General features: G+C 34.1%; 1 protein-coding gene across 2 annotated transcripts in view; it reads left to right on the forward strand.

Annotated features, from left to right (window-relative positions):
• CFAP54 (cilia and flagella associated protein 54) overlaps window positions 1–15,487 on the forward strand; it is a 109,276-nt gene that overhangs the window by 39,027 nt on the left and 54,762 nt on the right. The window contains exons 24-33 of one of the 2 annotated variants that reach the window (XM_084506419.1): window positions 79–221; window positions 2,777–2,924; window positions 3,762–3,917; window positions 4,880–5,002; window positions 7,082–7,219; window positions 8,730–8,826; window positions 11,700–11,789; window positions 13,224–13,350; window positions 13,829–13,940; window positions 14,850–14,998. In XM_084506419.1, the coding sequence (XP_084362545.1) occupies window positions 79–221; window positions 2,777–2,924; window positions 3,762–3,917; window positions 4,880–5,002; window positions 7,082–7,219; window positions 8,730–8,826; window positions 11,700–11,789; window positions 13,224–13,350; window positions 13,829–13,940; window positions 14,850–14,998 (1,283 nt within the window). Of the gene's footprint in view, window positions 1–78; window positions 222–2,776; window positions 2,925–3,761; window positions 3,918–4,879; window positions 5,003–7,081; window positions 7,220–8,729; window positions 8,827–11,699; window positions 11,790–13,223; window positions 13,351–13,828; window positions 13,941–14,813; window positions 14,999–15,487 lie in introns of both variants that reach the window. The other variant, XM_084506420.1, reaches the window with a different exon arrangement.

The following is a 15,487-nucleotide window of genomic DNA, read 5'->3' on the forward strand; positions in this document are numbered from 1 at the left end:
TAAAATGAAATCTATTTTTTTTCTGTAAAAAGTTACATAAATAAGTTTTTTTTTTTTTTTTTTTTTTTTTTCCTTTAGGTAGCCTATCAGACTGGCAACTACACATTAGCCAGGGAAGCATTTTCACCAATGTGGGATTATTTTGTTTCAAATTCTTCTCCACTGCCTGCCAATACAGCTGTTATTTCTGCAAGAAGTAATTTGACTATATCTGAAAACAGGTAAAAACAAAATTACTGGCAAAAACAAAATTAAAATAATAGTTAATTATAGATTTTATTTTGAAGAGTACCAGGCTGTGAATTTTTGTTCAGACTAGTGATGTGAAAAACATCCTACAAAAAAGGTGTGAAATGTGTTGTAAGGATATAGTGTTGAATAATTAGAAGAGGATTTTTCATATTTGTGGAACTGCTAGCATTTACTCTACTAATTCTTTATAATGATTGTTTTATTACTTTAGATAATTGGGAAACATTTATAAATTGCCCATTAATACCACGTGATACGTTTTTATATGCAAAATATGCACTGAATTCTTGACTTTCAGTTCCAATTAAGAGAGCAATAATGTTCATAAATTCTGAAAATCTTGTCTGGAACACCACACAAAATGGGTAAATGATTGTTAGTTTTATTTTGGAGTGACTATATAAACCTGACAATATTTTTTAAACATACTAAAATACTTTAGTATATATATATATAATTTTCATTGTGGCAAAGCCAAGCTAGAATTTTGGTAGTTAGATTCACTGTAATTCAACCGAAACATAATTAAATTAATTCCCTATTAAAAAAAAAAAAAAAAAAAAAAAGATTTGTATGAAATAATAGATATGGAATACTATAATACAAAAAGAATCTGTTTAAGTGTTGTTCTACTGCTTATGATTTAGGAATAAATTAACATCTTAAATATTCATCCTCTTCACTTGTGTCCATTTCTTTTAAGACTAATTCTATCTTTAGGAAAGTTTTGGCAATCTTGTGAAGGAGATAAGAAATAGTTTTGCAGCCTTTGAGTTTAGGTTTGACAGACTGACTTAGTCTTGAAACTGTAATGACAATAAACAACCTTACTGCATGTGTTTTCAATGGTTCAGTGAAACATTGTGGTAAAAAAGATCTTAGTTTAAAGCAGTAGATATTAGGGGGAGTTTGGTCATAATAATTCCATTTCCACTTCATGGACAGAATAACCAGTAATCAGCTATTCTGAGACATACAATGCAATGCAGCTGGAGGTTTTTGTTTGTTTGTTTGTTTGTTTTTGTATTATTTTGTCAAACTTGCATCAGAGCCCACAGTTTTCTCATCGTAATGCAACAGCAATTTCTCACTGAATGCAAGCAGACAGTATAGTCGTGTGTGTGCTTTGATGGGCTGCATGTTACAGGAGAAGTTAATGTGTGGAAGTGTAGTTATCTGGGGCTCAGCCAGACCACCGGTGTGTATCCCGTCTGTCTTTCAAGTGTCACCAGTGTCCCTGATACCAGGCATGCAAGCTGACTGAGGGTCTTGACTTTATGTGCCACTTGAGTTTTACAGGCAACCTATGGACTGCTTTGGTTTAGGCAGATAATCACTAGGCATCCTATTTTATGACTATGTGGGTGTCTTTAATCTTTCCCTTGCCTGAGAACAATGCAGGAATACAAGTCTGGCCTTTGTGATTTTTGCTTCATTTATCTTCTTTTCTAAGCTTTTTTTTTTTTTTTTTTTTTTTTTTTAAACACGTACATTTCTATAGGTAAAGTATGTTCATTTGAATGAACTTACTTTCAAATAAATCAAATGAAGACAGCAAACTTTAAATAGCTTTGCAAAGCAGTTCAGGGATTTTGCTTTTCTAAAAGTTAACTCAAAGCATTATTATTGTTATTATTACTACAATTATTACCATTATTAACATATTTCATACAATTAATATGGAAGATTCTCAAAGCTGTACTATGACACCTGAAATAAGACAGTTTCAATTTTACTATTTGGTAGCTAAGAAATTAACTGGACTAGCATGACTGTACAGACAATTTAGACAGTAGAGGGAGCTGGAAGGAAAGGAAAACTGTTTCCAACTGGAAGCCCTGTTGATATCTTGGTAATGTCAAACATGTGAATTTGTCCGTTTGATATTCCTTCTTGAGTTTCAGTCTGTTTTACAAAACACAATCAAGGAGAAGTAGAAATTTACTTCTTATACTTCAAAATAATAGGACTGGTGCTGTAAGAAAAAAAAAGAAGAAGAAAAAGCAGGACAAATGCACCCCTATTCCCAGGGAAAAAAGCACACACATGCACAAAAGGCAAAAGAAAATAATATATTTTGAAACTTGTAACAAAAGCCATCGATGGATGAAAAGGAGTCTGTCATTAATACTTAGTGTGCTTCCCAACTGCATGCATTATTGTCAATACAGAAAGATAACATGCAAAAGAAGACGGTTAGAACAAACAAGATGTGGCATCCCAAGTTTTTAAAGAAAATTCAAACTAAGTTTCACTAGGTTAGATGAAACAATTACATAAAAGTTGTCTTAGGTTATTAGAAGGTGGACAACAGTTTGAAAAGGAGTCTTATTCCTTTAATTTATTTTTTTTAGCTAGGAATTTAAAGCAGTAAAGGACTACTACAGGTACTGCATTTCCAGCAGTACCTGTAGTAGTCCTTTGTGTCTATCATTTTACTATTGAAGACTGCAGTTTCAGGCATGAGATGTCTTAAGCATCATTAACGTGCTTTTACTGCTCTTTTGCTTTTTGTCTTTTGTAGGTTACATCTTGAGACTGTATCTCACACATCTCCTATCACCTTGTACCTCTTTCTGAGGAATATATTTGCTATCTGTGACATTAACATAATGGAAGGAGGACTTTTCTGTGATTCTGTCTGTTCCAGTGAGATACTTTACAAGGAACAAGTATGTGTACCTTAAAATAATGTTGATTAGTTTGTATCTTGGTGGAAAGATGATCTCTAAGTAGTTACTTCTTATTAATATCCTAATTCAAAGCCCGCTGCTTCCAGCTGGAGAAGGTTTTTCCTTAACTGCAGTGGTGTTAGACTGTGTTTAAAGTAAGAGATTTAATCATGATCGTTTTTGTTCCACTAAAAGGCAGCTGGCAGCTTTATTTGTTAACATTTCTGCTATATAATATGTAAGTTTTCATTAATATTGAACTCCTAACAAGGTTTCACGGTTTTAATATGCTGTTTCTTTCAGCTTATTTTAGGCTTTCTTATAGAACAATGTCATGTTAAGTTTCTTTTTTCTTTGCCTTCTCTATTATTCCATTACTATTCCACTCCTTTGCTGAAGTACTTGTGTCTTACAAATGTGAGTATTCAATGACACAGTGACCTTAGTGGATCTGCTCACAAATGCAACAACTGTGGCAGACTGCTGGTAGGGAAAAAACAGAATTGTTATCCCTCCCTTAATCACTCTGAGAGTATTGCATGTGAAGTTTCCACTCCACACAGGTTAAAAGTTGCTGTCAGGCATTACAAACTATGTGGATAAATTCAGAGGGCAAAATTAAGACAAATGGTTTCCTTTAGAATCATGAATACAGTTGCATTTATTTATATACTTCTAATGGGTGTCACTGTAAATTAATTTCTAAACTTTTCTCTTATGTGTTGTTCACACTGCTTTTTAAACAGTAGTAATGTCTGTCTTCTTGCACTTCCTGAAATGATTAACAATGGTATTTATATTTGAATCAAGATTTTTTTTCCCTTTTTTCTTTTACAGGCCAGTAGATTAGCAGAATGTGAAAGGATGACTGTGGCAATTGAACTTGGTAATTGGTTGAATGATGCAAGTTATACACTGCAGTCTGTTGTACAATGTTATGGTCTCCTTGCTCCGATTATTTATCACAAGATTTCTGCAGTGCCAGTAGTTCAGGTGAGAACATTTTAAGTGAGAGCTGTCACTCAGTTCCTGTGATTATAGTGATACTAATTAAACTTGTAATGGAATATACGTGTATTTGGGAGAGCCAAACATGTAGGCTTCAAACTCTAAGGAGTTACTGAAAGAAAAGCCTGTATTGGTTGTATGTGTTTCCAGTGCATATGTTCAGTGTAAGCTGCACAGATTCTGCTCTCAGATATGCTAAAGTAAATGCAGAACATTGGTTGTTTCTGTGGGATGATTCATTGGTATTTTAAAATTATAATGGAATCTGTGATGTAACTTGTATTTGTATGCTATTTGCAAATAACAATTCTGAGGAAAGAAAAGCAGCATTTGCCAGTGTTTTTTTTTTTTTCCTTTTTTCTTTTTTCCCAATGTTTTGATAATGTCTACGCAGTCTATAGTTTTCAGGCAACCGTACCTTTCTAGAAGCAAACAAGCACTTTTGCTTTCAGAACAGAGTACCTGAATGCTTTCCTGTCATTTCTGAAGCAGCAGACTTTTAAATAGATTCAGCAAATATACAGGAGAAACATGCAACTTTTGTACAGTCTTTTTGAGCATACTGGACACATTTTTCTTTCTTTTAAAATTCTGACCAGCTCAATATAGTTTTAAGCAGTATTTTACTGGGAGTATGTCATCTCACTGAATTAAGCATTCTTTGATTTCATTTTAGTTAAATCAGCAAAGATATCATGTATCTCTAATTTAATATCTAAGGTTTTTTTTTGTGAACTTGTCATTTATTCCGAAGGGCTGTTGATGAAATCTTGATGCCATTACATTCAATGGAGATGTTACTACTGTTTTTGTAGAGCTAACATTTCATCATAGCTGTTGGATTTTAAAGTATTTTTAAAGTTTACTGTCAAATAAAATACATGGAACAGACGTATAAACTTGTATGTTGCAGGTTCCAAACTTTGTTTTAATCCTTGTATTTACAGATCCTCATTAAGTGCTTGGCTGTCCTTCAAGAAATTCCAAGTGCTATTTTGCAAAGGAGACAGGCTGGATGTTATGAGAGTATTCAGCATATGATAGCTTGTACTTCATTTTTTACAGCAAAGGTATGTTGTATATTATTGTGCTTACAGCTTTCTTTAAGATACTGCTTTTGACAGGAAAAAAAAAGAAAAAGATTTAATAAGCTGGCCTTCAGAGTGATATCTTGTTTTGGTATTAATCAATGTGTGGGCCCTCCTGGCTGTGAGGGCAGTGTCAGGGCACAGCGAGGGCTGTGGAGCCAGGATGTGAGGGCAATGCCCATGGCTGGCAGGGCAATGCCTTGCCAGCAAGGGATGGTCCCAGTGTTCCCAGCTGAAGAACAGGGCAGGCCAGGGGTGGCAGTCAGGTTCAACTAGGAGTCCAGATCATTGGGGAAGTTTGTGGTGATGAGGCAGGTCAAGCTGTGAAGTCAATCTGCAGGTCAGGATCAAGTCTGGTGAGGGTAGCCAGGGTAAGACACAGCCCAGCAGGTGTGTCCATCACGATGGGAGCACTCCTAGGACAAACTGAGGAGTCAGTTAATGTGTCAGGTGTCCAAACCAGTGGATCCATGGCCAAGCACAGTCACGGCTTTGAGTGTGCTGGAGATCAGCGCTCCTACAACATAGCTCAGGCAGGGACTCTAGGCTCAGGTCTGAGTAGAAAGAGAGCTCCTGGGCCCATGGAGAGAGGGCCTGGTTCAGGGTGGTTGAGGGTTGTCAGGGCCAATAATGTCTGTTAGTGCATCTAACTTTGTAGAGACTCTGTCCCTCAGGCTAGAGCCTCTGGCTCTTACAGTTCAACTCCTGGTAGTTGCCAACCTCAGAGCTGTCTGTTCAATTCCAGAATATTGGAAGTGATGTTTGTGGCACTACCAAATTAAACCTTTTGCTGTGCTTGAATCACTACTCTTGCATCATCAATAAAGAAGCTGTTACTCATTAAATATTTCTTACAGTTCACTCACCTGTGAACTTAGTACTAAAAGGTTGTTCATCTCAGGATGTGTCAGCATTCAGCTTACTGAATGAGGGAGGACACCATTGCAAAAGTAAGCCTGGATTTACTAAGAGAGAGAAATAATAATTCCAAGGAAATGGTGTGTTTGATGTCACATGAGGATTTTCAGGGGGTTAGCCACGAGACATTCAGAACAGGTGGCTAAAACCTGAGGAATTGCTTGAAGAAACACATTTTTAAAAAGAGATTTCTCAATAATCTTGTATCTCGGTTTCCAAAATAACTTTTATGTGGTAACATTCTTTATCGACATCTATTTCCAAATAGATCAGTTAACTGATCAGTTGATTTAACTGGTACATAATATCAGTTGAGTTAACTGATGAACTCATTATTTTCTGGTCAAGTGTGGACATGGCATGTCCAATCTCAGTGATTCTCTTTTGCATTTTTAATCCTGAATGCATCAAAAATATCAAATAGATGAACCTCAAGTGACTCAAGTAATTTCATTATGAGCAAGGCAGTGCTGGTTCCGGCATCAAAAAAGTCTGACCCACAAGGCGTCCAATATTGTCCATGTTATAAAGTTCTCTGTTGAGTTAATTGGACTATTTACTGTACTATCAAAGTAACCTGTATACTTATTTTCTATTCCAAAGGCAAACATCTCAACATGAAACTACATTGCATATACACTTCAGTCTTCAGAGCTCTAGCTAAAGAAGATAAAACCAGCTAAAATACATATGAGACAGTGTTCAATCATAATTTTAATATTTTTCAAAATTTCACTATTCTATTTTATTAGAGAAACTTCACTAATATGGTTGAGATTTTCAAATGTGCACTTGATACCAGAGAGGTAAATGAGGATCATCTACTTACCCCTTATGTTCGTTGATGGCAGTACTGCCTGAGAACAAGAAGAATGTCAAGTGCTGCCATAGATACTTCTGGTTAAGTATTTCTATTCTCTGAGGAACAGAGTCAATGGCTAAGCAGAAGCATAACACACAGTATATCTGCAATTCCAAGTATTTTAAAGGTCTATAGTCCTATTGTTTTATTAAGGAAAACTTAAGTATTGAGTAATTAACTTCTATTTATAATATTAATGCATTTTGACAAGTGTAAGTAGATAATAATTAAACATTACATGTTATGCAAAACAAAAAGTATAATAGATGATTCTTTAATAGGTTCTACGTTCATGGAAAGAATACGAACTAGCAGTAATTATTATTAACTATGGGAAAAAATTGTTGGATTCCTCGCAAACAGCCTCACTCTGTTGCTCAGGAGCTACAGAAACTGAAGAAATACACACCAACAAAGAAGTAATTGTTCTTACATTCACTTTATAATTTCTCTAAATATGCTATTTTATTATTTTAAAGACCATATTTATTCATTTCTGTTTTAGAAGTGATTGTATGGAATAAGAGTTTCCTAATAGAGTAGGAATTCCCAAGAATACAGCTGAGAAGCTTCTGTTTGATTACAGCCATCTTTGTTGGGACCAGTTGCAGACTGCAGTGGGTACAGGGCCTCCTCTAGCTGAACTGGAGAGGGGTTAGCAATAGTACAGTTCTGAGCCATTAGGATCCTGCAGATATCATTACTAGCATCCCTAATTGATCTGCACATACAGTTTGCAGGAATGTCTTACTGGACAGAAATAAAGAAATAAATTAAAAAAAAAAAAAAAAAAACAACAAACAACTCAGTTAAATAATTGTATAGGAAAGGAAATTCAGAAGTATCCTAGTGTAGAAACTTAGCCTCTCATTTTGTGTAGCAGCTACTTGAAACAGAGTCATAGTAGGAGAGTAACTTGGGAACTTTGTAGACTGAAAAAAAAATCTTAGTTGAGGAAGAACTTTCAACCTCAAAGACCTAACTTCTTAAATTACAAAGAGATGCAGTAGGTTGTGGAGGATTTCTGACAACTTAAAGTGTTGATTCTGCATACTTTTCTGTCTGTTTTTCTTTAAATAATTTTGGAAGAGATTTTACTAGAGAGGAGATTTGAAAAAGATATAAGAAAATAGGAATAATGAGACAGGAAGAAAACAAGCATTGTGAGCATGAAAGAGATAAATTGAGAGGAGCATCAAGTCAATCAATCAGCTTACAGGGAAGGATTTCTGGAAAAAAAACAACAAACAAACACCTGTAGGACACTGGTAGAATCCAGAACAAATGATTTTCTTCATTGCTTCTTGCTGCATTTGTGATGGCTTCTCTCAAGCTCATACCAAAAAAAAAAAAAAAAAAAGAAAAAAAAAGAGAGAGAGAGAGAGAGAGAGAAAGTAATTTAAGATCATAGGAACAATATAATGCCTTGAGGCAAATAGCGCTGACTGAAAATTACATTTTCATTTGAAAGAAAAAACTTGGCTTCCAGAGGAAGATTTTCATATCTTTAGGAAGTAACTACTCTACAAAAGAGTAGTTACTATATATATATATATATATATATATATATATATATATATATATTTTTTTTTTTTTTTTTTCTGGAAAGCAACATATTTGGTCAAAAATTTTGTTCAAATATGCTGTTCTAGTAGCCTGTGAGACTTCCCTACATTTTTTTTTTGGTGGCAATGCAATCTCACTGGCTTCCTGGGGGGCCAGTCAAAAATGTATCATGGTCAAGTTTTTTAAGCTATATTAGCATTTTTATGGACATCAATTTTAGCTCATTTACAAAGAGGACAATATTGGTTAAATTACCAAACATGGAATAAGAATATTTAGGATCTAATCCAAACTTCACTGTTGATGTGCTCTTTTTAGTTAGGTAAAAGCTAAGTTTTTATAACTAAGTACCTGATATTTCAGAACATTTCTGCAAAGACATCCCATTTAGCTGCAATGGAAAAAGCAACAGAAAATCTAAATGCTCTTGAATCAAATCTCCTGAGACTGACAAAACCAGGTGAGTGTACTATTAAACACTTCTTACCATGTTCCATGCAGTTTACTATGGTTCATCTGTAAATATTGTTTGCCTAAGAACTTTTATTTGATATATTTTTGATTATAAATCAAACAGAATCATAATTTCTATGAGCTTCTCTATACCTTGTAGTGGTGTTTATAATGACTTTTATTAATCGCTTTCATTATTTCCACAAAAACATTCATTCCTTCTTAGAAGGGAGTGGTCATTGTCCTGTTGTGCTGTTAAATATATTCTGATCCATGTAAATTTCATTCCAAGTTTTTTAGGCTTGCTTTATCTTCGTAAATCAGAAAATGCAAGGGCAAAGACCGTTGCCTATTTATTGTGTGTTTTACCACCCTACCATTGCTAGTAGCAATGACTATTGTAGGAATTTGTAGTGTATGAAAGAATTCCTGCATATGGTTAAGAGAAATTGTTCTCTTTGTGAAGGAGTTGCATGTGGAGGAGCATTTTACTACCTAGTAACTCAGCAATGACTATATCAACTTTAAAATATCTTAGAGTCTGTATTAAGCACAAGAATTTACATGCTAGTTGTTCTGCCAAAGTTAGATGAAGTAGTAAGTAGGACTTAAGAAGAAAATTTCATAAAAATTTAGAACACAGAGCCACCACAGATTTTTTTTCCATTGTATTTACCTGGAATTTTCTACTCCTTGGAACCTGTATAGAATCATAGAACAAGTTAGGTTGGAAGGCATCTCTGGAAGTAATTTATTCCAGAGATTAGGTTGCATTGGTACTTTTCCAGTCAAGTTTTAAATCTCTGATGAAAGAGATTTCAAAATATTTACAGGCAACCTGTTCTAATATTTGACCACCTTTATGGTTAATTTTTTTTTTTTTTAAATACCTGTTTGGAATTTTGTGTTTTCCAACTTGCAGCTATTACCTCTTGTGCTGTAGGTGTTCACCTCTGACGACAGTCTGAGGTGTACCTTCTGTACTTCTCCTTTACATAGGCGTAAACTCCCCTTAGCCTTCTCTTCTTAGGACTGAATACATCCAGTTCTCTCAGCCTCTCCTTGCATTTTCATGTGCTCTTTATCATCTTGGTGGCCCTTCACTGGACTATGGAGTTAAAAAATCAAACACACCAGGTGTGGTCTCACAAGTGCTGAATAGAGGGCAATAGCCACTGCCTTTGACCTGCTGGTTCTCTGTGCAGTTCATCTTTGCTGAAACAGCACACTGCTGATTCATGTTCTAGTTGTGTTCTACTGCCAATGTATACACATATATATATATATTTTAGAAGAGAAAGTATTTCTGTGACAAACAGGATAAAAAGCATGATGCAAAACTTCTGTTATCTGTGCACTGATCCTTCAGTTTCTGCTGCTGACATTGATGCCTGCATTTCTGCAGGACAAGTTACAGGATGAATGAGTTCTGTAAGTTAATTGGAAATTACATTATTTAATAAAAGGATGTTCCATTCTTTCTTAATAGAAAGTTAAAGCTGATCAGTTAAAGAAGAACATGTTTTCATTAACTGACAAATACTTGACTGCTGAAGTCTGCTCTGTTGCTCCAATAGGATAATTGTATACTAGTCAATACAGGAGTCTTCTGCTGTTGCCATGCATAACAAATAACAAAGCTTACATCCATCCATACAAATATGTATAAATGATTTAGGACAATTTGCACACTTGTAGGGCATGCTGTTGAAAACAAGTATTGGCAAAAGCCTTTTTCATAGGAAATACTTAAGAGTAATCAATACTTACTATTCCGTTTATGATTCTCTAAGAGAAAAATGAAAAAGAGTTAATCTGTGTCTTCCGCAGAAAACTGAGGAAAAGTTCACACACTGCAATATTATATTTTGAAATTTCAAATGTTTTCCAATTTTAAATGTTTTGGGAAGCACTATTCTTTGTTAAAATCCGCACTTGAAGTAATATCTTTGTCAAACTTGTCAAATAAGAGAGAACACCAACAGGAGATGTGACTTGACCTAATAATAATAATAAATAATCTGCTTGTCCTGCTGTCTGTCCTATTTAATAGGATGCTATTTGCATACAATAGACTGTTGCAAGTGGAGGTTGCAGCTGTTAATCCACAATCACAACTGGTTGTTATAGAGTCCATTTTTAACCTCACATTTTTCAGGGACCAGCTGCATTCATCTTTTTCAACCATGGAACTCACCTCAGCATAAAGTTTGTAGGTTATATACCTTTATCAAGGCAAAATATCAAGTAGCACATGTAACATTGTTCTGGTGCTCATCAGCTGGTAACACAGTTGTCTTTAACTCTTGGAAGCTTGAATCCAAGTTATTGTTCACCTATATATTTTATATACTATTTACACACATAAAACATTATGTATAGGAATATTTATATAACATGCAATTAAATTTATTTACATAAATATTTAGGTGAATAAAAAATATATTCTTTTATCTATTTATGATGTCTGTATACCAATTATGTTTATAAGCGCTAGTCATTAATAGCATCATGTGTTCAGTTCATGCAGTATATCTTTAAATATCTTTTTTGGACATTTCCTTACTGCACAAATCATCTCCTCCACAGATGATTTGTATGGAGATGTTATACCTCTGATGGACTCCAGACATTTTCCTCATTAGTCTTGTATCTGGAAGTTCATCAGTCATATCTGTAAGCTCTTCATTACACAGTGGCACAGTTACTCATGTTACAAGAGAGCAAGCTTTTAAATTTCTCTCTGGATGACAGTGAGAGATTTAAAAGCAACTGTACTAAAGAAGGATTTTTCTAGTCTTCAGTTATGGTTCCATGTAGAGTTTCTATTTTACACTGTCACTACTTGTCATAATGGATTTGATTTGTTTATTGATGTAGTTCATGGATCAGAGCTTACAGGACAGGAAGATCCTTTGTTCCTCTACCCTATAATTTCATGTTGGACATCAAACACTGCTTATCGTGAAGGTAGGATGATTGGCATCTATTTTAGTAGTAAGGGCTGCTTTACTTTAGAAAATTTCCAATATAAAGCAATCTATTTATTGCTCAGAATAAGCTCTTAGAATTTTTTTATTCACTTTGTTCTTTTATATAAAAAATCAACTAAAACATAGCTTAAAAAATCTTTAATATAGTCACATTTAGAAGTGTATGAAATACTTAAAACATGTTTAGAATATATATTTAATATATAAAATAGTTAAAATAATAATAATAATAATAATAATAATAGTTAAAATAATTTTGATAACATTTATTTTCTCATGAACTTGAAAATGAGGTCATTTTTACAGTTGTGCCAAGTCTTCAAATTTTTCATTTCTGTGGAATGTTCTTTTTAAATTGAGAGACACCATTTCCACATTAAATTTTGTTACTGAAGGAGGAATTCATAGAAGACTGAATACCCTCGTGTTTTTGAACTAGGATTTAAGTTTCTGGTATGTGGCCTTTGCCAATGCTTTATTTTTTTTTTTTTAGTACAGGTATGGAGTGGAGCCCAGCCTGTAAAATTAATATAGCTTTCAGATAGGATAAATGCTCATTTATTTCTTGATAAAAATTTTTCAATACAGCTCAACAGTCAAAGTAGTTTGCAAACAATTAAAAAGCTGCCTAAATCTACAACACAGCTCCACTGCTGCAGTGAGAACTGAGATGCTTGTACACTAATGTGGCTGTCACTGAGAAGAACAGCCTAAGTAATTAGGATGCAGTTACTTTGTTGTTTATTATTATTATTATTATTATTATTATTATTATTATTATTATTATTATTTTATTATTATTATTATTATTTTTTCCCCCAAATTTTCAGGCAAGTGTACAATTAGTCATGTTGAATATTATTGTATAATAACACAAAAATAGTTCCAAAACTGTCTTCTTAGTCTGTATAATATTTGTCATTCCAGGAGTGTATGTAATTACAGTGAAACTGTGATTCTGGATGCCCAGTCACAAAAATAAGTATTTAAAAACTGCTGTTGTATATCATGACCTATCCAGTTTTAGTATCAGTATGTCTTTTCTTCGTCAAAGGACCATAGAATCACACAATGGTTTAGATTGGAAGGGACTTTAAAGATCATCTAATTCCAACCCCCTGTATAGGCAGGGCCACTTTCCTCTAGACCAGGTTGCTCAAAGCCCTGTCCAACCTGGCCTTGTTCCAGAGATGGGGCATCCACAACTTCTCTGGGCAAATTTACCCTCGTATTAAAGAATTTCTTCCTTATATCTAATCTAAATCTGCCTTTTTTTTTTTTTTTTTTTAATTGGCATGCAACATAACATGAATGAGTGCTTTGACAGATACACAGTTGTAATTACAGCTGAATTCAGAAACCTATTACAGAATAAATAGAAAAAATGTTATTTTTATTGCTTTTTTTGCAGTGATGAAATTCAAAAAGAAATTACGTTTTCTTGAGTTCTTTGTTCAAGTTTTGCACAAAATCCTGAATGAAGAGAAGTTTCAAAGTGTCCTGGAATGGTCAGGAAATGTGCAAGCTTACTTGAAAAGGTAGGTTGCTGTTACAATTGTACTGTAAAATTAAAACTTAGGTTCATCGGTGTCACAATTACAGCAGAAACTGTAAATTGTACATGGTTGTAGTCCCATCTGTAGCCATTCCCAAGGCTCCTAGTCTGCAGAATTTCCTTGAACACAGAAAGTTTATATAGCTTAGAAACTGTTGTATTGAGACTGTGTTGTACATGGAGACTTCTCCCTTGAAGCTGAGAAGTCAGTGTGTCTGTTCAAAGATCCTGTCCACCATCAGCAATTTCCAGACTTTTCCTTTTCACAGACACCACTTTATAATATGGCCATTCACTGTATTATTATGACGCAGTGGGATAGGAAAGAAAAACTGCCAAATTTACTACTCCTAGTGAAATACAAATTGCACGTGTTCTACCTGTTCCCAAAGAAAACCCTCTAACTCTGAAAGGAGTTTAACATGATCATGATAAGTTTATCATTATTACTTCTTTGCCAGGAGGAATGACCACCTTCTCTGTATCAATGGAACTTCAAGACCAGAATCACGTTCTCCCATTCTGCCTGAAGGCACCAAGAAGTACACCCGAGGAGCTGGGGAGTTCCAGAAAGTGAGTTTTACTTCTAAGGAGTTATGTTTGTCTTTACTTGGCAGCAATGCCATAAGCACAAAAATATTTTTTTAAAAACTATCTCATAAAAAAGAAGACATACGTAATTGCTAAAATCCAAGATACAAACTCTATCACTCTGCAAACCTCTGCACTCCTAAAACCAAGAAGAAAAGTTTGCACTGGATTTATGTGAAAGACCAACTGTTGTGAGGTATTTGAGATAAGTTGGAGTAATGAATTCCAAAATCAATGAGAGCTTTCATATGCTCCCTTTAGAAAAACAAATATGTATGCCTTGGGTATCATCACATTAAGAAAAGGAGATCAGTTTAGGCCTTTTTATGCAATATATTGTACTTAGACTTTTTCATGAGTAATTGTTTCCTCTGCAGACATTCTAATTGCACAATAAAGGCTATTTGTTTAGAATTCTTCTAAAATGTATTTGTGCTTTTATTCCCACATAAGAATAATCTTAATGGATTTGTATTGTTTTTGAGGAAGAGTTTTCTCCCTCATAACCCTTAAGTAATGCTGTAATACTTCTAGCATCTGAGATAGATGTGGGAAAGACTTTTCTTTCTGGTTTTGCATTGCAGATTTTTACTATTTATAACAATAGTGAAAAAAAGTAATTATTTTTGAGACAGAAACCAATAGTATATGAAACAATAGCTTGCTTCCTAGTGTCAGCCATTTGACATATCCCTTCTAGAAAAACTGCTTTCTGGAAATTTAAATATTTCTTTTTCTGACATATTTTGACAAACAGTTCCAGAATTTATTTGCTGTTCTGTTCCATTCCTGCATAATCCAAACTGCTGTATACCTCAAGTAATTGATAATATAGGTATAAATAAATATTTGAAGTGTATTTTAGATTGTCATGAAAGATTGTTTTTAAAGAATGTGGAGACCTCAGCTTTAAAAAAAACAGAGGCATCAGCTGTGAAGAAACAAAGACAAGAAACGTTGAGCCCTATTAGAAAAAGACAGACTCTTAAACAGTACCTTGTGAAACATCCAGACATAATGAAATCTCCAGAAGCACAAAGGTAAACGAATGCAAGTTGTCAAATTGATTTACAGAACCAAAGCATTTTGTCTGAAATCTAGTTTACAGTTAAGTGTATATTTTAACTTTTTTTTTTTTTTTTTTTTTTCCCGTGAAACGGATGAATTTGTGCAAAGTTCAATCAGTTTTCTACTTAAGCTTGGTATAAAATTGGCTTCCAGTCTACAGAACAAAATCTATCTCATCGCTATTTCAGAGAATAACTGTAGGAGATCTTAAGGTCTTTGTATTAATAATCAAAGAGTGTGTTTCAGTTGTGTTAGCTTGAGCATGTTAATTTATTACAGAAGAAAAGCTGTGTTAATCTGTGTATTATAATGCTTTTCAAACTATCTTGGGGAGCTTAGTTGTTAGGAATCTAATAAAGAATATTTATTTGTTGCTGTATCAATTTTTATCATCCTTCTGCTAGTCTTTTTGGCTTATCTGTTCAGTAACTTTCAGAAAACCATTCCTTGATAGCAAGAAA

Source organism: Aythya ferina, assembly GCF_964211825.1.
Source record: "Aythya ferina genome assembly, chromosome: 1".
In the NCBI taxonomy this organism is placed as follows: domain Eukaryota; kingdom Metazoa; phylum Chordata; class Aves; order Anseriformes; family Anatidae; genus Aythya; species Aythya ferina.